Genomic DNA, 24,364 nt, shown 5'->3' with positions numbered 1-24,364 from the left:
GCAGCACCCGACTTGGGGTCTCCTTTTGCCGCTACGCGGAGGGCCGGGCTAAATGGCCACACAAGTCCCCCAGAAAGGATCGTAGGAAGAGGACTTGGACGCACAGGGCAAAGGTAATCGGGGGCTGGAAGCATAGTGCGGAAAAATAAACTGACCTGGACTGAACACCGGGAGGGAAAAACTGTAAGGTTCACCAACCAGACATTCATTAAACAGGACAAAAAAGGAAGCAAACACACCAGTTCAAGTCTCGCGAGGAAAGAGGAGAGAAACTGTGTTGTACAATTCACCACTGCACTCTCTGATTATCCTTTCCTCAGCACCTTATTTAGTTTTAAGATGCCCCTTATTTACATGAATGTTACAAAAAGAAGAGGACAAGCAAAACAGTTGGAAACAAGATGTACATGTTTGTTCATGTGTGTGTGCATGTGTGGAAGATTGTTGAATACATGCATGGTCATCATTTCTTTAACAGGCAGCAGTTCCAACAGTTCTGATGATTAGATGATTTTGTTCTTGCTATCTCCTGCTAGGAGGCTGCCACGTTATCTAGAGCAGAGCAAAGCATTTCTTTATTGGAAGCAGGTGTATGATAATTATGATCACAATTATTCCTACATTTCCCCCCTGTTTAACTGACATTTGCTACCACATTTTCTAGAGCAGAGCAAAGCATTCTTCATTGCAGGCAGAGCAAAGCATTCTTCATTGCTGACAGAGCAGTAACTAAATTGTAGCAGAGCAAAGCATTTCTTCATTGCTGTCAGAAGCTGTTACTTAATACTATTTGCAATTATTTCTACATTATCCTCCTGTTTATCCTACATTTGCTCAAATCCTTAAATCATCTAATAGATCACCCGTTCGGCTTACACTCGGAGGAACATATAGCACTAATTACTTGTAATCGTCTGGATCAGAGAACAGTCATAACGTCATCATCGTGGTCAACAATATCACTGTCATTACTCTGTTGTGCCAATATTGGATATATTTTTGCCAATTTTGAATTTGTCGGGGCAATAGCAGTGGTTATAAGTTGGTTAAGTGATGTTTTTATTCAGGGAATACAACAACATCCACACAATGCAAGAATAGCTGCAAACACCTATAGAAACCAGGACAGAGAACACCAAATTTTTAGATTTGCTAAACATTTTTTCCCCACCACTCAGACCTGGCTGATGTGTGTGAGGTTGCAGCTGGTTGTTCCCTTATGGCAATAAAGCCTCCTTCCGTATAATTACCCAGTTTCTGTACATTGTAATGTATGTAGTTGATTCTTTCAACGTTTTTATTCAGAGTTATCCATAACAAGATGGCTTCCCATCCTGCAGCAATCTCGTTAACCAACTTATACTCATCTGGTATGCAGTTGGGATGCCATTTGCATCAATGTATGTCAGATCTCCATCTTTCCAAGAGGACCTCCGCCTTCGGGAGAACCCAAGGGGAGGTCCAAAGATGGATGCGGCCAATTGTATATACTCTGCTTTGGATGGAAATACAGTCATAGATAAAAGCAGTGATACCAGTGTACACGTTCCTGCTGCATTTATCAGTGTGTCATACAACTTTTGACCAACACACCACCACAACAAATCGCTGCATGGGAGCAGTGGGGCAGTTTGCAGATGGATATCATGACACCATGTTTTGTTGAGACTTCCCACCTTAAAATATGTCCCTGTAAAGCTAACACAGGCGAAATTAGCCAATGCAACATTAGTACAAAATATCAGTTTATCATTTACTGCCTTAGTTGTTGGATAAACATTTTTCCATTTCTGACAAGTGGTGTTAGGAGTTGTTTTAGTCATTACCTCCAGGGTACATTGTGTTGGGATTTCTGTTGGAATGACGCGCATTAGTGGCCCAGGGCCCATGCATGTGATGTAACTATAGTTTACCTTGTTAGCTGCATTCTACATTAATAACAACCAGTTTTGTTTCCTATTTGTAAAAAAGATAATCATAATAATGAAAAAATTTTCCTCAGGCTTTTTCGGTTAAAATACTCCCCCATAGTATACGTACTCTTTTGTATGGCATTCGGGTTTAAGGTAGCATTAAATTGGCAAATGGTGAGAAGAAAGTGGGGATAAGCCCAAAGATGGAATCCCCAGCAATTAGAGTCTGCCAAGGAATTGAAAAAGTGCTGAACTGATTCACTGGGAGGCACACATGGAGTCCTCCTCTCATGCCTTGGTGACTCCCGCATAGTTGTTTACCAATGTTATTTGAAATGAGAAGTCTTTATCTTATGTGTGGTAGGCATAGTTGACTGAGTATAATTATTGGTTCTGTTGTTATGTATTTTTATCAGCTTTACCGGTGTCCAAAAGTAGCATATGAACAAAAATATCATTACGGCTGTCAACGTTGCAGCCCAACATGCTATCATATTATTTAGCCATTTTGAAGTCATGTCGACCAAGTCACCCCTAAATGAGTCAAGTGTCTTTTAAATCTTCACCAGCCTTCAGGTATTTTCAGATACTATAAATATGCACCCACCGTATGCTGGACTTTGCTCACCTTTCCCCTTGAGTGACTCAGCTGAGATGACCTTTTACAGTGTGTAAGGTGTATCTACGTGTTTCTTCCTGGTGTTATGTCCATGTCATTCAGCTCTTGCTCAGTCTATGCCAGTGTTTGGGTAAAACTGCATGTACAGTAGATGTTAATTCATAAACAGACATAGGATGAATAGACAAATGGCAGTAATAATGTTATTAAAGCACAGTAATTTGTTACATTTTTTTTTCTGATGGTGTAGTGCAGGGATGTCAAACTCATCTCTCTTGCGGGCCGCGTTGTAGTTCGCGTTTCTCTCAGAGGGACATTTCGAGTGAAGGCAGCATGGGATCGATTCCCGCTAAGTGATGGTGTCAACATCTGCACTGCGACTGGCTGGCGACCAGTTCAGGGTGTAGTCTGCTGATGCGCGAAGTTAGCTGGGATTGGCTCCAGCTCTCTCTCCGAATAAATGCAAAAGGGTTGCATCAGGAAAGGTATCCGGCATAAAAAAATCAAAAAGTACCACCATGTCAATGGCACAAAAATGGCTTCTGTTTGTTTGTTTCTAGTCCTATCAAATTGATGCATGTGAAATTTCCTAGTGACACGCCAATAGAAAACAATGTTTTTTTTTTGTTTTTCAAAAGAAGTTAATGGATACACAGAATCCCCCAACTTTTTTTTTTTTTTTTTGCATTCATTATCAATTAATAGCATTGGTATTATCTCTGGATCTGTGCAAACAACACACTCTTTTGGACACGTTTTTTGTATGTAGTTATCCAATTTGTTTTGTTTTTATTTTATTTTATTTATTTTTTTGGGGTGGGACCTTGAGTGGTTCCCACAGGTACCACTCAAACAGAAAAATGAAAATAACGGGTAGCGTTTTCATCCAACACCCAACAACAAAATTTAACTGTTTAGTCACCATTATGACAGCAGTCTCACTCCCATGTATAAGCGACCTTGGCAGTGGGAACGAGAACAGCTATCTTACAAGTGGCCAATAAAAACAAAATAGTTTTGTTTGTGTTAACAATGGTTTCAAAAGCAATAACTTTCCTACAATCAACAAATGAACTCAAGTACCCCTTTTTGCATTTTTTTAAACTGTTTGGGGTTGTTAATAACTCCTGAAAGGGACCCACTTGTGAGTTTTTGTTTTTTTCCCTTCATCATTCATCTTTCTCTCATTGTGTGGAAATTATTGGTAATTTGTATGGTCTCCCAAACAGTGTTTTGAATGGAATGAGATCCTTACGTGGTTGTAATGTATGTATAGTTAGACTAAATCTATCATTGTGTCCAAATTGCCCCGACGTGTGATTGTGAGTGTGGCTGTTTGTCTCCATGTGACCTGCAATTGGCTGGCAACCGGGTCAGGGTGTACCTTGCCTCCTGCCCGTTGACAGCTGGGATAGGCTCCAGCCCTCACCGCAACCCTTGTGAGGATAAGCGGCTAAGAAAATGGGTGGAGGGATGATTGGATGTGTAGCTTGAGGAAACTGACCACGTTTTGGATTCACATTCCCTTGTGGATTATGTTGCACACAGATCAAACAAGCCCTACAAAAAAAAGTTTTTTTGCATAGAAGTTAAATCCATGGATCATGTAATGCCTTTGTACCAGGGCTACCATTCCCCCTGTTGAGACCTGAGACTTCCCATGGCTCAAGATTGCCGCCCACTTAAATAAAATTATCTGTAAATGTTATTTAAATAGGGGGCAAGCTGGATCTGCTGTAAAGTGTTGGCCTCACAATTGTGTGGAGTTTGCATATTCGCCCCTGGCCTGTGTGGGTTTTCTCCGGGCACTCCGGTTTCCTCCCAAATCACAAACACATGCATTAATTGGACACACTAAATTGCCCATTGGTGTGATTATAAGTGCAACTGTTGTCTGTCTCCATGTGCCATGTGATTGGCTGGCAACCACTTCAAGGTGTACTCTGCCTCCTGCCCGATGACAGCTGGGACAGGCTCCAGCACTCCTGTGACGGTGAGGTGGATGGATGGATGTTAAACACATAACTGTATTGGATTTGGTCTGAGGGCAGTAGGAGGAGGTTCTGTATTAATAGTCTTTCCTTGTGCACAGTATACAGTAGTTTTTGTTTATCCATTCATAGCATTAGCCTGACCTTATCCAAGCTGACTTTGGGCAAGTGGTAGAGTACATGCCAAACCAGTCGCCAATTGATTGGCAGTGTAACTGTTAGAACGGCAGTATGTTTCACTTTCAAATGCAAAGCATGTTTTCATGATGGCGACTAAATACAATGTGACTATAAGACAATAGAAGGTAATTAAAGGAAGACTCTCCCAAAAATTCATATGTACAATAAAATAAATAATAATGTGAAGTAATATTATTACATGTTTTGGACATTAATTGAAAAAAAATGAAAATAAAGAACATTTTTGAAATCCAAGTAAAATCTGAATATGTGCCAGCTTTCACAGACAGACGCAGGAGAAACGTCCGTGACCTCGCCCCTGACGTCACTAGTGCTTAGCATTACAGACCATTTGTTCTAGCTAGGCCAAGATGCTGACGTGTTGTGCACCTGATTGCAACAAAACTTAGAAAACTCACCCAAATGTGTCCTTCTTCAACCTCTCGTGGGGTCACCATGACAGAATAAAGCTGTTGCTGTCACAGTTGAGGCTCTTTCATCAGCCGGGGAAATTTGCACGCAACAAACCATTACTGGTTATTAGCCACTTACTGTACAGAATCTATAGCCTCTCGTGCCGGTACTCTATAAGTAACAACATACTTAACGAGGCGGCATGGTGGAGTGGCGGTAAAGCGTTGACCTCACAGTTATGAGGATTCGGGTTCACGGACCTCCCTGTGTGGAGTTTGCGTGTTCTACCCATGTCTGCGTGGTTGTAACCTGCCTCCTGCCTGTTCACAGCTGGGATAAGCTCCAGCACTCCCGGATCCTCGTGGAGCTAAGCGGCTAAGAAAATGGATGGATGGATATATACATGTAATCACTTTAGGGAAGTCACATTTTTTTTGCATTTTATATTCCAAATATACTGTAAATAAACCAACAAACAAGTTTGTATCTATTATCTAGTATGTAGTATATATGTTATGCAGTAATATCTATGTTATGCAGACATGACACACACTCACGACAACACTGGCACAGTTGACATTAGGTCACAAAGAGAACACAAACACCAGTCTTTTGAAACGAGCGTGTCTGGAACATCTCTGAGGTCCATGTTATGTGAGAGTTGTGCTCCTTTGTCAGCGTCATGCCACCTCTCCAACATGTCAAGTTCCGCCTATGTGTATTCTGGTTCAAATGTTAGAACAGTGTACATTGTTATTTTTGTACTGTTTGTTCAATGGCGGGAGTAGTAATAACACGCAACATCGACTTGCTGTTATACTCGCTTTATTGGCTCTTAGCACACAACACTTCCCGGCTCCTATTTACAGCAATGCACGCGCGCACCGTCCCCCCACACCCCGCAGCCAGTCGTAAAAAAGTCTGCCCACCCCTGCTGTATATTCTGTCCACTTAAACCAAGTCCTCAGAAAAGCCGTTGTTTGTTTATAATTATGTTTCACAAAAATCGGTGACAAAAAGCCAGATAGTGGATGTTCTCATGAGCAATGGGGGGTCAGAACAGAAAGCACTGCAGGTGTAGCAAACGCTGATTGGCTGTTAGTTTTCCAGATGGGCTCATTGGAATGTCTGAGTGAGAGAGGAATTTTGATAATACTTTTCCAATTTAGAGATGTTTCTTGGTCAAATCCGTTGATAACTCTGGCATTAAAAGAAACACTCATCTACTAACGTTTAACGTGTACTCCCATTCCTATTACTTTGACAAAGTCTTCCTTTAAGTTTGTTATAACTTCTGAAATGTCCTACACAAAATGTTTGTACTATGTATAAAAACTGTTGCGAAGATGTTTTATTGTGAAGGTGGATGGTCACATGAACCTGGTTTAGTTCAAAGCAGTGTGGAACTGAAGGTAAGAAGCAGGGAGACATTAACGACAGGTGTGGAAGCAAGAACCTTGTACTATACATTTAGACTGTGTTCAGGATGTCCACACGGTAATTGTACCTTTGCTTGTTTGTTCGAAATATGGTCTAGGCATAAAGAACATTTTATGTTTCATTAATTTAATGTGTACTATTTTAACATTAGCCTCATTCGGATTTTTGTTTACCCATAGTTTTCACGTTGTTCCATAATTTTGAGACATCATCGATGAAGGAGAAGTAATTGAGAAAATCTGTCAGTATGAAGCATGTAGCTACAGGCAGAATGAATGAAATAATCAAAATAAACTCTACTTTCAAAACTACCAAAAAAGTCACATGTGTTTCCATTGAATCTTCTTCCATTAAATCTGAAGAGTTGCCCTTTGACACCATCAATCCTAACTACTCAGCAGCCTCCTCCACCTGTTTATGTATAAAGGGTCTGCCTACAAGACAAAAAAAAACAACTATCCAAACTCCATTCCATTTTCTTCGCCGATTATCCTCACAAGGGACACGGGGAGAGCTGGAGCCTATCCCGGCTGTCAAAGGACAGGAGGCGGCGTACACCCTGAACTGGTTACTAGTCAATCGCAGGGCACATGGAGACAAACAGCCGCACTCACAATCACACCTAGTGGCAATTTAAAGTGTCCAATTAATGTTGCATATTTTTAGGATGTGGGAAGAAACCGGAGTGCCCGGAGGAAACCCACATAGGCATGGGGAGAACAGGAAAACTCCACACAGGTGGGTCCGGGATTGAACCCTGGACCTCAGAACTGTGAGGCCAACGCTTTACCAGCTGAACCACCTGTTGCCTCCAAACAACTCATAATAGATATTTGTAACCTTCTTGTATGTTTTGAATATCATGCGACGATGATATCATCACAACTCTCATTTATACGTTTATACACTCTATTATTAATATGTATTTATTTTTAAGCAAAAGACCCATGTGCCTTGCCTCAACATGGTGCAACCCTGGGCACATTTTCTACAAACAGTGTTGTGTTATAGTCCATTACTTGTTTGTAAGTTCTTTCTTGAAAATCTACATCGATATGCCCACACCACTGTTGCATACAAAACAAAATTTTTGGTTCCCCTTTATTGGTAACCTCACATATGAATGTTTTTATACATGGTTTGTACAAAACAGTTGGTTGGTGCTCAACAAGTATGGAGCAATCCCAAGACGTGACGCCATGTTGGTGAGTTTTAATCAAAAAATAAACCTTGGTCTATTTGATTCGGATGACACTTCCGTGACATGTTTATTTTAATGTTGTTTAATGTTTTAAAGAATTATTTACAATGATGACTGATACTTGCTGATACTCGCATTCAAATCTGCTGTAAGTCTACATGCCAAAATTATAATGTGGCAAGAGACTCCTTCACATTGCTCCTCATTGTTTCAATCGACAGCCCAAAACTCATAGATACCTTTACAGAATGCAGTGTACTCTCCATCCATCCATCCATCCATCTATTTTCGTTGCTGCTTATCCTCACGAGGGTTATGGGGAGTGCTGGAGCCTATCCTAGTTGTCAATGGGCAGGAGGCAGGGTACACCCTGAACTGGTTGCCAGCCAATGGCTGGGCACATAGAGACAAACAGCCACACTCACAATCACACCTCGGGGCAATTTAGAGTGTCCAATTAACGTTACATGTTTTTGGGATGTGGGAGGAAACCGGAGTGCCCGGAGAAAACCCACACAGGCACAGGGAGAACAATCAAACTCTACACAGGCCAGGATCGAACCCTGGGTCCTCAGAACTGTGAGGCCAATGCTTTACCAGCTGACCCACCGTGCCGCCTGCAGTATACTACTAGTCCTGTATTCAAAACACGTTTTAACACAATAAACCACATAACTCATTCATTTTTATGATCTGAAAACAGGTTCTGTCTCCTCTTCAATGGCAGGAGATGTACCAACAATGTTATGATTTACAGTACAAAAAGGAAAATAATAAGCGGAACTTTACACTGTAAAACACTGGATTTGAACAAAGTTTCTCTCCCTATTCCGAACTGGGAAGAAAAAAAAAGTTTCTCATCTGTCATAGTAATGTGAGTCAATATCAGATATGACATGCTGATGAAAACAGGGATTGAACTGTGAATGCAGCAGAGCCCACTGTTAGCAGAGTCACACCATCAGGAGAGGCAAAGCAGGCCCTCCCTGAAAAAGAAATGTCATGTGAGGAGCCCCTAATAGCATACATATGCATATACAGTCCCCTGTATATGTATAAAAAAAATGCTGTTAAATTAAACACATTCCAAAAAATGAAAGCATCATATTCAAATACCATTCATTCCGGCCAGTCCAGAAATTTCAAGAATTTACTTGACATCCTCATGACATCAACATAACTTCAAAGACTGCCTGTGAGAAATCACAAACACAGACTAATGTGCAACATGTTTGTTTTGATTTAACCAATATTTTTGTTAAATGGTGACTTTGAGACATTGTATGAGGTCTGGATCAAGGAATAAAGCTATTTAGATGCAGAAACCGTTTCCAAGAATCCGACAGAGCAGCTACGTTGTTAGTTGCTGTCTCCTCTAACTTTCCTCACGCGTCAAATGCCTTTGCAGCCTTCAACCCCCACCACAACAGCTGGTGTCTCAGCACGGACCCCGACGTTACACTGTCAGTGCAGCCTCTTGCTGCGGATCAAGTCTGTTAGTGTCAGGGGCCCCTAATGGCCCTCGGAGAAACATCCACACAAGCAGGATAAAATATCCCTCAATGGCCAACGAGTTGGCCTTCAATTGTAAATTGGATGTGTCCTCTTCAACCACCAATGTTTGCTCCAACTCACTAAATTTGATTTGCAATGTGTTAAACCAATGAAATGTTTCAATATCCCTTTCTGTCTCTTGCCGTGAAACTACCCAATCGGAATCTTTTAGTCCTGAAGTTCGAGTGCCTCTTTTTTTTAACGTGATAACACTTTGTAATGCCAAAGGAAGATTCAAGACTAAGACAAATCATACAAAACCGCAACATGACAAACTTACATGGCTTTTCCATATTTTTGGGTGTGTTATGTTTATTGCTTGAGGTCCAAATCAATTCAAGACTGATGCTTATGTTGCCCATTTTCAACTCAATCAACTTCAATTCGAACATTTGAACTTCGGAAATAAAAACTGTCAAATACAGGAATATTCATCGACTACAGACAGGAAGACTGGTAATTTTTCTCTTAACATCATACATGTGTCGTTAAGCCAATTTAACCTTCTGATTGCTGTTTATTGTTTTTGTTAACCTTACTATAATGCGACTCAATATTATTCCTTAAGTTACCCTTATTGCTATTTGTGCCTTCAATGGATTGCAGTCAACCAGCCTTATTTGCGTTTAGTATTTGATCCAAGAAACAAGCATAACCCCATGTTCACCAAAAAAAACGTTTTCTTTTTTACATAGGCCGACATTTTTCTCTATGGTTTGTCCAATTGCAACAGGTCACTTTAGTCACTGAAAGTTTCAGAAACCCGAACAGACTGTTGAGAAAACACCACTCAGGCTGAAAACTCCAGTTTTTACTTTTGGTATTGAAGGGAAAGAAAAACTGGATTTTTTTTTTCAGAGTAAGATCTTTGTACATACACAGACACACACACACACACATGCACGCAAACATGTTGTAAATAGTGTCATGTGTATATACATAAACATTTACATATCTTGTAAAGGAGAAAGAAAACTTGTAAGTCAAAAATATAAATATAAATATATACACATCTAATGAATGTGGTCTGGGCAAAAATGAGCCAACTCAATATTTTATTGTTCATTCATTTGAGACAATCACTGCCCATTGTGATTTTTGTAACTCCAGGACTCTTCTGCAGTTATTTTGATCCACTCCTTGAGAGCAAAGTGCCCTAGCTATACTGGGTTTGAAGGATGTCTTCTCCTGACTCCATGTTTCAGTGCTTTCCACAGATGTTCAGTATGATTTGGATTGGGGCTGCTTGAGTTCTCTCTGTATAAACTTGTTCCTCTCCCTTTTGGAGCATTTTTACCTACTGGAGTACCAATGATACATATCTGATACCAAGCTTTTGGACACTGGGCCGCATATTTTGCTCCAGAATGCCTAGGTCGTCTGACATTTTATTGTCGCATGCATGCCCTAATTCAAGAAACACCCCCGGAACATAGCCCGGTTTTCTTAGGGGTTACAATTTTCTTTGTACTTCATTTTTCGTAAATGTAGTGCTTATGTAACCTGCAGAAAAAACTTAGATATTGTTTCATTTGTCCAAAAGTCATTCTCACAAAAGCTTTGGGGCTTATCAATACAGGCAAACACACAAACAAACAGACAAATAGAACAAACCATATCCTCGATGAACGAATGTTTGATCCCTCCATTGAGGAACTGCGGGAACAAGAAAACGCCCGCTGCAACCAGCGAGTGTTAACTGCCCATGACTGGATAACATCTGCTGAGTACGAGAACTTGTTGGTGATAGTACAAGCGTGGCTTTGTGGTCTTTAAGGATTCCCTGTACAGTATACCCTCTTCCCTTTCTTCCCTTTTCAGATATTGTTGTTTACTGTGTAACGCACGCCATGGTTTATGTTCACCATGGTTACCATTAACCTAAAATGGCCACCACAACGTAGTTTGTAAAGCGTACACTACTTTATGTGTGTGTTGTACAGTGATTTGCAAGTGTGTGGTGTAAAGTCTTCAAAATCAACTGTTTTCACTTCCCTCTATTTTTAACTGTATACTGTATACACCTGAATGGATTGCTTACATTTCCATTCATCTCAATGGGAACCGTGACCACAATTGATAAACGGTTTTGTTTACGATCTGAGTAACAAAATGGGGTCCATTTGTGAACAGAGGTTGCACTGTATTAATTGCACAGGTGGCGGAAACATCTTCTTCGGCTTCATTTTTAATTTTTTTTTAATTTTTTGTCTGATGACGTTTTGAAACGTGCATAACTGCCATCTGTTGGAGCAATATGTTCAACTGTAAGCTCTCAAGTTGCGGATTTTTCTGTACAACGAATAAACCTTCAGCCTAACTTTACAACAAATGCAAATAAAACAATGCTGTGTGACATATAAATGAGAAAAAAAATCTTGTAAAATTTCAGTTCAAGACACCGTGAGGAAAATTACAACAAAAAGCAACAATTTCAACGACAATAGTTTTGAATTCTGTCTTGCCATACTTTGGAATATTTTGCTTTTACTGCATAACTGATGAGTTTAATTTGTGTATCGTTTCTTTTTGCTCTTTGCAATAAAATCCCAACAATCGTCTCTCTTGCAGTACAATAGTTTGATAAATGCAAATGAGATATGTGATTTTTGGTTCGGTGTCAACCTTTATTATTGAGTTAGGGTTAGCATATACGTTAGCATATAGGCACATATGTTTTTGCATATTTCCACGACAATAAACTCTTACGAAGGTTGCAGACCCCTTGATCTAGACTGGTGAATTAGAGCAGCCCTTTTCTCTCCTCTCCTCCTCCCTCTCGCTTTTATTTCTGACTCTGTAGGACCCAGCGGAAAAGCGGCTGAGCTAGCGGAGTGGGAGAGAGCTGCGCTCATAGAAGAAGCTCTCAGACCAGTCAGTGTCTTCATGGAGTTATGCACCTCTGATGCGCCGCTATGGATTGCAATTCGCGATCGCAGCTTTTCGTTTTGACTCTTTTGCTGTGTCTCGTGCTTCCAGCTTTCGCCATTGTCTACCCACCGAATGAAGGTAAGCAAAGTCTGCCTCGTTTTATGTGCGTCCACGTGCTCGCAAGTGTGTGCGTGCGTGCGTTTGATCCGCCGGTTTTGTGCGCTCGTGTCCGAATTACTCAAATAATTGTATTTCAGAGCAAAAAAAAAAAAAAACACTTCCATATTGACATGAGTAAACTCCACGTATGTCATATAGAATGTTACAAATTATATATTTTGATCCAGTTTGAGACCACACAAAAACATGACAATAGACACAAGCACGCCAGACTGGAGTTCCGTGATTTCGGATTATCGCTCAAATAAGGATTAAGTGTTTGAATGGAGAAAGAATGTTTGGATTGACGACTAGACATGCCAGACACGTCCCCAAAAACATCGCACAGTTGTACCGTGGTGGGGAAAAAAAACCCTCCAAAGTTACTATAGAAGGTTCGCCGTTCTGTGGTGGACCACAAAAATCCGATTTTTGAGTCGCTGACATTTTTAGGCAGGAACAATCCAAGCGGGGGCACGTGCGTAAACGGAAAATCTGTTGTACAGGTTTTGACAAGGATCACTCGAAATGTTTGCTTGGTGGTTTTGGAACGCCTTGCCGAGTCTTAAAATATGAGTTGCAACTCAGTGCATGAAAAAATGACGTCGCATATGCTTCTAAATGAGGCGCTTGTTATTATTATTATTTTATTTTTGTTTTTACACCCAATCTTTGGCGTTGATTTGTGGGGTGGTTGTAAGGCTACAGGAGGAGAATACACCAGTAGACATAAAGTCACCTGTTTAAACACTTGAAACTGCCCTGGAATGAAAAAAAAAAAAAGTGAAAGTCGCACATGTCCTTCATACACAACGTATTTTAAAAGCTTGTTTTTTTTTCGTAGTGGACGCCACGGGCAGCTATTGTTTGACAAAGTGTTTTACAAATAGCTCAACATAACCAAACGAGTGCGCATGCTGGATTTCATCTGTCACTGTATGTGTGCGTCGAGCCTTCAAAGTTCACAAATTTGCATGGAATCGTGTCAGGGTGTCTACTGTACCATGATTTTGGATCACAATTCCCCTTTTTTATCTTTAGTATTGCCGATCATGTCCTGCTGTGTCTGCGTTTAGTCTCCTTTTTTGAATGTATTTGAAACGGGGCGGTCAACCGTTGCTTGTGAGAGTTATTAACAGCCGTCTGCAGTTTCATATTTTAAGATCATTTCTAACAATATGCTTTAAAAAAAAAACAAGTACAGCAACTTTGTCGATCAGGAAGAAGACTAACGCGACTTGCTGAAAGTTGTAAACGTTGACAATTTGAACAATGTCTTTTATCCAAATGAGGGCAAATATATATAAATAAAATAAAACATAAACGCGAATCAAGACGTTCTTCTAGCAGACATACCTCCTGAGAAATAGCACTTTTGGTAACTTTTGATAGTTTTTATTTTATTGTTAGTGTGACACCGAAACTGTGGTTAACAACTGTAGAGACAAAACAAAACTTTCAAAACTTTTTTTTTTCTTTTTTCTGAATGTCTGGTTAGTGTTTAGAGTGGATTATTTTATTTACAGTGTGATCTGTCACTGTTAAAAGGTTGTAATACATTTAAAATAAATGTGGAAAAGATGGTGAATATACAAAATTATATTTTATAGATTTTATTTCCAATACAAGACACAGCCAAGCTAAATAAGAGGCACATGATGGATACACTGAGAAACGATCTTTTAGAATAGGTCATTGTAATATGCCGTGTATCTGTAATGCGTGTGTGTTTGTGTGTATGAGACTGTGTGCGTGCGCGTGCGCGTGCTTGAGAGTGTGTATCGGGGTGGGTGTGTTCGAACGCGCGGCACGCTTGTGTGTGCGTGTTCCAAAACTGAACAGGAATTTGGAGGCCCCCCAAAAATAAATAAATAAATACATAAAAAATAAACAAATAATCACTTTGTTGTGACAAAAGAGTTCGCTGTGTGAAGGCTGCGTGTCAAGCAGTTTATGAAGTTAATGATTCGCAACACATAATAGTTAAACTTGTATTTTTCTACCTCTCCCATAGTTAATGATATGATATACCAGTATGATCTTTAGGAATATTTATTAGTGATATACAGATAGAGGGGAGTTGTAAATGTCCTAGCATGGTTGAGAACGCGTGGAACTCCTAAATACGAAGCAAAATATTACTTTTATTTATTTTATTGGATTTTTTCTATCGTGACATCAAACAATAATCGCTGCCAATCTAGTTGTATGCATGAAAAACTCAAATCTCTTTATTACCATAAGGATGCCTAACAAGCTATTCATTCTGATTTGTTTTAGTTTTAACCAACCTTTTAAAAGAAAAATTCAAAGTGTAGCACTTGTTTGATTCCTCCTTAAAATGTTTGGAATGAGTGGAATTAAGAGCAAAGCGCTGTATTTTGGATTATATTTGTATTTACTTATTTGAATATTTTCTTGAACACCGAGTCATATTATTGGGTACAGTGAATATATTGGAGCAGTGCGATATTGGGACCTCCGCTGCTGGGTGGCGCGAGGCCTGGGGCCAGCTATTTTTAGGCGGCCGGTGGGAAGCTTTGGCCCCGCGAGCCCCGGGAACGTTCTCCACTGGGGAGGATCAAGGTTTATGATCGATTGTACCTTTTTGAGAGATGCTGAAAACGGGCACAAACATACCTCTTTGAAAAATATATTTTCCCCCAAAACACGCAACACCACGTGTGACAACCAATCACTGACCTGTGTATAGATACAGTATATATTTGGTGAACGTATAGGTGTATAATAAGTAAAGGGCGAGTGACTATAAAATAAAAAAAGGAAAGAAAGAAGAACGGGGCCAGAGGGGTTGTGCACGCAGCAGCAACATCAGACAGAGCGACTCCGCACTTGAATTATTCATAATGGGAGGTGAACACTTCATCCTTTAACACAGACACAAGTCACATTGCCTTGCCTGCACTGCAGCCTGCCAACCTTCACATGCACGCAGGCATGGCAAGACAAAGCCCTTTGACTTTGAGTGCATACCATTCATATTCTATTCTATTCTATTCTATTCTATTCTATTCTATTCTATTCTATTCTATTCTATTCTATTCTTCTTCCATCAATTTTTTGAACCGTTTATGCTCACAAGGGACACAGGAGAGCTGGAGTTTATACCAGCTATTCTATTCTATTCTATTCTATTCTATTCTATTCTATTCTATTCTATTCTATTCTTCTTCCATCAATTTTCTGAGCCACCTATGCTCACAAGGGACGCAGGAGAGCTGGAGTTATACCAGCAATTCTATTCTATTCTATTCTATTCTATTCTATTCTATTCTATTCTATTCTGACCTAAAACCAGCTCTGTTCATTATTTTGTTAGGTGGCACAAAATGAGGGACAGTTTTGAGACAGGCACATTAGAATTGCTGCTAAGGTTATTAACTTAAAAATGTACACACGTAGATGTACATAGATTACAATGATTTCTGCTCAAAAAGCATTGACCATTTCAAAATAAAACGTGTGTTTGTGGGGTCGGGATGGGGGGGGATAGTTTGATTGCCAGTGGCATTGATGATTTCATGATCACACTCAACCTATCTGGAATATCGATTTACCTTTTTCCAACTCTGGCACATTTGACATCCAGTCTGGCTCAGTTTTCTAAAAATACTACCATTACCCTCCCTCACACGGGCAGGGGGCTATGCTGCTATTGCTAGCATGCCTAATGTTGTGTACATCAACGAGGGGCCTGTACTCTGTATGCTCACGTCGAGGTCTTTGTTTGTCTTTTTTACATTGTCGAGTGTTTTTCGCCGGCGGAATACATGATATAAACAAATATGTTTTGAAGTGAGTCTACTTTGATGAGGACTTTAGTGCGAAAATGTGTATTTTTCTAGACCTCTGCTTCAGTTGAGTGTTTATATGTGTGTGAGTATTGGGGCTGAATTCTCGACAGAGTGCAGCTGGAGTGAGCTTTTTTTCCCCCGCTCGCGATATGAGAGCTGTTTAATTTTCTGCTCTCAAATTCCCCCGCTTGGCTCAATTTGAGTGGTGGGCTCGCCTCATTGAGAAATGTAAATTGGAAGCAATGGCCCTGGATGCTGAGCTCCTATTATCTGACATGAACAGATAGCTTCATTAGACTCTAATAGGAATGTGTCTGCCGCCACTCAAGCGGCTGATTGGGCCAAGGAGGCGACAGTTCAGGTGGACCCAAATTCAGTTTTGTACACCTTGAGACAGATTTATCTTTCACCTATTGTGAAACAACAAAATGAGCTCATAGGGAGTTATAGGGTTTTTTATAGCGCTGCATAGGGGAAATCTTTTTTGGACTAAATTTGACAAATCCTGTACCACCTTTAGCAAAAATTTCAATTTCATACAAAAGTTTTGAATTGTCTAGGTCTGGCCTCAATTCTTTATTTGTATTTTTTGTTCATGCTCAGTCATATGTGCAAAGTTATTCCAATTGTTCATGTGTTACGAAATAATAGATATGTTATGTTGAAATTAAACAATTTTCATGTGCCAATGTCGGCCCCCTACATACAGACAAAAACCCACAGCGAGGCATCCACACAAATGGTTGAGTCTGGCAGAAACACACTTTGTCAACACAGCAGACATGCTGTGCTGACAAGATATCTTGGAGCAAAAAGCATAATCTTTTGCCATTTTTTCGAAAGTGTTGCAATTAGGGAATTAGGGTTAGAATACATTCAAAAGAAAAAGGACAGCATATATCAACATCTCATCAGGGACATTTTCCCTTCACGTTTGGGTTTGGAGCGACTAAGGCAAAATATTTTTTCCCCTCACTTTAGTTGCTCATGCATTATTTACATTATTTGTCATTTATTTGATTGTGAATGATCAGAAAAATTAGATGAATCCAAAGTGAGTCTTGCAACAACACACAACTTTTTCTGTTATCAAACAGGAACTAAATAACATCATTTACCTCAATAGATTCAAGTTTCAGGTACAACTACAAGTGATTTTATCCATCAGCTCAAAGGCAGAGTTTCTGGATAGTACTGCTTCCGACTGCTTTTACTGGCACTCATCAATACCGAAATTAAAATTATACCGCACACTATGATGACAGCTCTAGTATAGAACTTGTGTCAGGTTTTGTCGGAATACCTCCAGCCAACACATTTTAAAAATGCATACCCTTGAAATGGCATATATGTCAAGATTGTCTACTTTATTCAAATCATGTCTGAGAAACCTGAGAAAACACTGACGCTGCGTCAATGCAAATTTATTTCCCTGGCTCACTTGAACATTTTTCCATTTGTGTAAATACAAATTAGAAAGAAAATGCTTGCTACATAATCACTGCAAATGAAAATTGGTCTGCAGGCAGGTTTGATCCACCCCACTTTGCCAATAGTGCTGACAGCACTGACTGTTTTCCAGCCAAGAAACTGCTAGTCACATCTCTCCGTCAACATGGGATGAATAATCAAAATCAAAGTTCTGGAACTGAAACTCACCCACACTATTTTTTTCCCATGTGCTTGCTTTGTCAAGTAGAGTGCATGTCCTTCTGGGAAGAGAACCCTCAATGCCAACTTACTTACTTTGGGAAATTATTCATTATCTGTTTTGTAACAATAGATGTTCTTCACCTTTAGGACTTTGTTCTTTTTTCACCACTGCTAAACAGAATCTTGCTACTAAGACTGTGTCAGTGTATCTCAACTGAAATACCTTTGCATTCTTTACCCTACTTGTTGCGGGTGGCAGTGGCAGTTGATTTACAACACACCAATGCTTTACTTCAAAATGGAGTTTTTCATAGATTTTGCATTCCGACCTAAATCGAGCCAATAAACGAAGCTAGCACAATACATGATGTAGATTTAGATTTATATTTCCTGTTGTGTGGCCTTGTCATTACCTGAAACTAGCAATTGTAGAGTTGTGACTCTGCAAGTTTGCCCCTTTTCCTTTCAAAATGTGTAACATTCTTGGTGTTGGCTTGAAGACAGCCAAAAAGGTCACAATCTCTCATCAGGGAAAATGGGCTTTTTTTTTCTTTGGCAGATGTTTTCTTTTCTGATATCTACGCCTAGCAACTTTTGCATGTATGCTCTATGCGACACTAGGAACTCTGTCGTTACTGTTGCCAAGCATAGAATATGTGTATTGTGTGGCAGCTGAGTAAACAGTGGCCTGATCAGCGCTAGAGTCCTTGAGGTCGGGCTCTCTCCTGTGGGATTAGATAAGAGCTAATTGGGGCTAACAAGGACTAGACACTCATATGTTCTTTGTTTTCTCTCTTTCCCCCAACAGTGAACCTGTTAGATTCTAAGGCAAGCCAAGGAGAGTTAGGATGGATTTCCTACCCGTCACATGGGGTGAGTATCCACTGTCTGTAGTTAAAGTAGGCATGTGATCTTATTGACATTGCGGCGCTACTGTCATTTTCTCCATGACGATATTTCATGTCGAGTGTTATTGGTTTATCATTGTCGATGGACTCTCTCTGGCTTTGTAATGTCAGACAAATAAGCCAAGTAGATTAACCCACTTCTCTTTTGGTCCATTCTCCATATCAAAGGTTAAAGGTTAAACATTCAGCACTCGCCATATGGTTGAGATGGTTAAGAGAAAACATTTGTATTGGCGTTTATTTGTTTGTGTGTGTGTGGTAAAGGACAGATTAGGGCATTAAAGGATTTCAGGTGGTTTGGACAAAAGCATCCTTGCCTGAATTTTGAATAAGCTTAACCTCTTTTCATCAGAATACACATTTAAAATTGAGCCGATGTTTCGGCTCTATTTTATGAAAACACTATACTGTAATTAAATTGTCATGGTTATTCTTGGTAAACCATGCTCGAGGATATTCCAAAATTCTTTCCTACCATATTTTTGCACAGGGTTCTGAAGCATATTCTCTAACCCAGAAAAATTAATTATAAAAAACTCTTTGTCATTATGACTTATGATAAAAGCTCATGTGTTTCTTTTCAGCATTGAAATAAAAAGAGACACAAGATTAAAAACAAAAGTTCAGTAAAAGAATGTACCTGTTCAATAATTATGTCCTGCTCCTTTTTGCTTGAAAATTACTCAAGAATTTGATCATTTTTACTTAATCTTGGATAGCATACAATGTGTCACACGTTGATGGACCCTCAAGGATTGTAAGGGACAAAACTAAATCGTGTGTCTATTCCTACAACATCGCCAAAACGGATAAACAATGATGGTTGCATGTGTCCAATGAAAACTTTTTTTTTTAAACCACAACAAAAAATTAAAAATTTTCATTATGCTAATTTCACACTTTAGTGTGCTTTTTAAAACGAACTGGCACAACAACGTTTTGGGGAAAGAAACAATTCTGCTTGCTCATCTTTCAGCCTTTTCCACTACAAAGTCAATGCAGTGGGTTCTCGCTCAGAGTTTATTTGGGTAACTGGTTAGACTACTGTGCCTCAGGGCTGGCCAGCACACACACACACACACACACACACACACACATACACACACATACACGCACACACACACACACACACACATACACACGAGCATTACCTTTTTTTTTTATTCTTTCTTTTCAGCTTTGACCAAAAATAATTATCATTTGCGCACATATGGAACTGGCACCATCTAAAACCTTTTAACTTTGTTATGTATTGATTACATTAAACATGTACCAATATAGCATGAGGTGAAAAAAAACACGCGAGGCAAAAAGGAGTAAGGTGGGAAAGTGGCATGTTCCACAGAGGTGATCTAACTGGCCTTTTGGTTGATAACATTAAAACAGAATCAAAGTTAGTAAACAACCCAGGCTCCAGACAAATACTGTACGTCCCATAGATATTCTTACAGTGGATAGATACACTTGGGTAGGTAAAAAAATAAAAACAAGGGAACTGGGAATAAACTTTCAGACGTAAAATTATATATCAATTCAGTTTCGGTGTTGTTTATCCTCACGAGGGTCGCAAGCATGCCCAACAGTATCCCAACTGTCAACGGACAGGACGCAGGGTACACCCAAAACTGGTTGCCAGCCAATCGCAGGGCACATAGAGACAGACAACAGTCGCACTCACAATCACACCTAGGGGAAATTTAGAATGTCCAATTAATGTTGCAGGTTTTTGGAATGTGGGAGGAAACCGGAGTGCCCAGAAAAAACCCACACAAGCACGGGGAAGCAAACTCTACACAGGCGGGGCTGGATTTGAACCGCGGTCTACAGAACTGTGAGGCCATTGCTCTATAGCTGTTCCACCGTGGTTCCTAAAAAAATACATTTTGGGTCTTTTTTTTAATTGATAGCACACGCTTTATCAATGACAGGGGGAAAAAGACCTAATGGAAATCATTTGAATTTATTCCAGTTATGTTTTTGTCAATTTCAATGTCCCCTTATTTCCTTTGATGGGAACGTCAACCTCCCCAAGCATGAACGCACAGAGGCACATTACACTGATGTGGTGTGTTGGCATATCTAGTCAACATATCTATAATACATCTAACTTACTTTTTAACAGGCCATATAGGGATGACTATTTTGCTTTGTTCTCCCCATTTCAGGCATTTACATCAACAAACGAAACAACACATTTCTTTGGATTTCTCTTTGTTGTGACCAGTAGCTAAGATGATTTGGGAAAATGTATCAATGGATACATTTTACAGAAGAAATATAGTGGAGTACAAGTGAAAGAAAAATATGAGAAAATTCTACTTAAGCTCAGTTTTTAAGTATTTGTACTATGTTATAATACAAAAGTAGTACTGACACAATTTAGAGATTAAATAAGAGGCAGAGGTGCAAATGCTGGAATGTCCATATTTAATGTGACAAACAAAAGACAGGAATTGATCGATACGAGATGCCAAAAAAAGTAAAAAAAAAAAGAGAATGACAGGATGAGAGACAGATTGAGAGGGGAAAGAATGCTGATGATGAAGTCCTCAAGGTGAATCATCTGTAATTACTCACGTCATCTAGTGACTTGCTCCGATAAGCAACCTGCCCTGGGACACCGCTGTGCACAAATGATTTTTCATAATGTGGCACCGAGCCCTGACACACACACGCACACGCAATCACATTGATGAGGAGGCTGTAGCTATTGGCCCACTGAGACACAACCAAGTCCGGTCGGAGCAAATTAAAGAGTTCAACCTCCCAGGATGTTCACTGTGTAGACAGGCTGAAATGATGAGTGTCTGTGTGTTAGGATACGCCAGTGTGTGCGATCCAGATATACTCTTATCTGTTTGGGAGGCAAGCTGATGGCTGAGCAGTGTCCTGGGAGCTTAGCTGCCCACAAGACTAAAGAGAGTTACAGATTACATTCTTGAGTGCTCTGAAAGCATTCTTCAGCAACAAACCAACACCCCAGACCCTCTCAGGACATGCAAATAAAATTAATGGGCACACGCAACGTTAAGTCTATTTTTCATTGGAAGCACTGGAGAATACAATTGCATTGTGGCGTTGGCTCAAAACTTCCTGTGATTATAAACTTGAGCAAAGGATTATGAACAAAATGTAAACTATAGGAAAAAAAATCCAAATGATTAACTTTAAAAGTTAATGGGAATGTGTCAGTACACATGTGCAGCCTGTGTGACTCGGTGAGTGAATGTGAGTGTGTATTATGTTTGTCTTGATGTGTGACTGAGCAGCCGAACAGTCCTGGGTGCAAAGATACGCTGAGGCTTCCCTCTAACCCTGAATAGGATAAGCGGGAGAAACAAGTGATAATGCAAATTTTACATTGAGAATATGGAGAAAAGAAATTCCATGTAACTTGAAGGATTTTCTCTCTTCTTTATTTGCTGTAAACTGCTTTAGCACCCCCCCTCAAAAAAAAAATCAGTAATTGGAAAGATGTTCTGTTCTGATAAAATTAATCGAAAAAATATTTTAAAAAAAATTACATCATTACCTCACTGTATCGTGATTCATCTTTTGTATCCCCCCTCAATCACATTTTTAAAGTGATCTTTTTACAGGGTTTAACAGTATACATGTGTGTAAAATGTGCGGGAGGAGTAAAATTATTAAACGATACTTTTTACATAGTCTCCCTACTTCATAAACCTTCACCTATTGCAGGTGGGCCTGGAACCTATTCCCTGCGATAAACAGGTTCATGTATTGTAAACATCCTAGTTTGCTTAAATATGTAAAAAACATTTCAAAGTCTCTCATCAAAGTTTCCGTCAATGTTTTCTCTGCCCTGCAAACTATTTGGGAGGTTGGCATCAATATAAAGCAGTGCTGTGTCAATGTGACTGCTAAATAAAAAGAACATCCTTGTAATTGTGTCTATAGCTCCACAAGACTGCCAAAAAGTGCCATTTCCCATCACATCATAGAAGTTGCATACGGTAATAATTACCACGTGTATACAACCTTGCCTGAATTGACACTGGCATGGTTCTATTTACATCCGCTCATCTGTGTTGTGAACAATAAACACATTCACATCTTTCCTTGTTTAAAAATCACCCCGAAATCAGTTGGTTTTGTCATGTAGTTTTCATCAAGATCAGCAGGAAAGGCAAGTAGAGGAAGCATGAAATGCATGCACCTTTTGGATAATAGAGGCTGAAGAAATCCCCTTTGACTGATATGGAGCAGTTGTCGTGTCTGTGACCCCAGAGTCCCCCCGAGTGTAAGATGGCTCCACATGTGTTGTGGACAGCCTTGTCCTACTGTGTAGGCAAAACCATTCAGTGCACAAACCATTAACTGTTCGTGTACCACCATTAGTATATTCAAATGTTTGAAAGAAAAACATTGTTCATTTATGTAATTAATCAGTTTTTTTAAAAAAAAGAGTCATATTCAGAACGGGGCATCACAAGCTTTACAGTGACCCAGGAGGTTCATCCTTGATTATGGTTGAATTCATTCAGAATGCTCAAATTCCACCTTGTTTCTTACAGTCTTGGGCTAAAAGCATTGTTACCTTATACTGGCCTGTTAACTCTCATTGACCTTTCTTTGAAGCGGGTGGACCGGTGAACTGCTGAGACGCGCCCGTTGCCATAGTTGTAATTTCTTTAAGTGTTCATGTTACTGCACTCTCATTTTACTGTCCCTTAAGTTGCTTCACCTACAGCAAAGATCAGAGAAACTGGGACAAGATCACACCAAACAGTGGCCCAGCTGTGACCAAGGAGGTCGAGGGGGCAGAGGTCGCAAGGACTGGTGTAGCGTCCTAGTGTTGTTGTATGACAATTAGGAGCCAAGGGGAGGGTATTTTCACCCACTTGGTGATAAAAGACTTGTTCGCTTGTTGCTTTTAATTATTTAGACATGTTTGGGACACAAATGTCTGTATTCACAGTTGGAGCTTCCTCTGCTGTGGGATGAGCTTCAAAGTGACCATCTAAACCTTCAATTGTACATATTCAATCTTTTTTAGGTTATAAATCATTGGCCTTTTCTTATAATGAATACAGAAAAGACAGAAGGAAACTGTTTGATTAATTTGTATAATGGTGATAAAAGCACGAGTCCTACACACTTGGCTTTGTAACAGCAGTCCATTTATGTGCAAATCTATTTTATAGGTATCGTGAATTGACAAAATACTTATAAAGTAAAAAGTACAATTCCCTCAATGAAAGCAAGTGTTTTGATGCAAAAGACAGAACATATGTCCCAATGGATACAGTACCAAGCAAATGCAAAGTGAAGTCCATTTTTTTTTCACAGATAACGACAGGAACACTGACAAAAGGAGTGGACAATTGCACAAACAATAATGATCCGTAGCAACTGAACTACAAACAGGGAACTAAAGAGACTTATTACACAATGAGAAGCTGGGAGCTGATTGGCTTAAACAAGAGAAGCAAGCCAGGAACGATGTGGAAGTGAAACTAATAACGGCGGCACTGGCATCAGCCAACTATCCATTTTCTGTATGGATGATCTTCACTAGGGTCAAAGTAAAAATATAAAATGATAACATGTTTGAATTAAAAAAAAAAAAAATATATATATATATATATATATATGAACAAAGTCTGTCCATGTATGCAATCC

General features: G+C 39.7%; 1 protein-coding gene across 9 annotated transcripts in view; it reads left to right on the top strand.

Moving 5' to 3' along the window:
* The first annotated feature begins 12,149 nt into the window (after window positions 1-12,149).
* epha3 (eph receptor A3) overlaps window positions 12,150-24,364 on the top strand; it is an 87,589-nt gene continuing 75,374 nt past the window's right edge. For 8 of the 9 annotated variants that reach the window (XR_009798063.1, XM_061840988.1, XM_061840983.1 and 5 more), the window contains exons 1-2: window positions 12,150-12,321; window positions 18,619-18,683. Coding sequence is in view for 7 of the 9 variants with exons in the window: in XM_061840988.1 (XP_061696972.1) it covers window positions 12,228-12,321; window positions 18,619-18,683 (159 nt within the window). In the remaining 2 variants the exon portion in view is untranslated. Of the gene's footprint in view, window positions 12,322-18,618; window positions 18,684-20,529; window positions 20,550-24,364 lie in introns of those variants that run through there. The other variant, XM_061840989.1, reaches the window with a different exon arrangement.

This window comes from Syngnathoides biaculeatus, chromosome 14 (genome assembly GCF_019802595.1).
Source record: "Syngnathoides biaculeatus isolate LvHL_M chromosome 14, ASM1980259v1, whole genome shotgun sequence".
Lineage (NCBI taxonomy): Eukaryota > Metazoa > Chordata > Actinopteri > Syngnathiformes > Syngnathidae > Syngnathoides > Syngnathoides biaculeatus.
The sequence above is the reverse complement of the archived record's forward strand: the minus strand, read 5'-3'. Positions and strand labels throughout refer to the sequence as shown.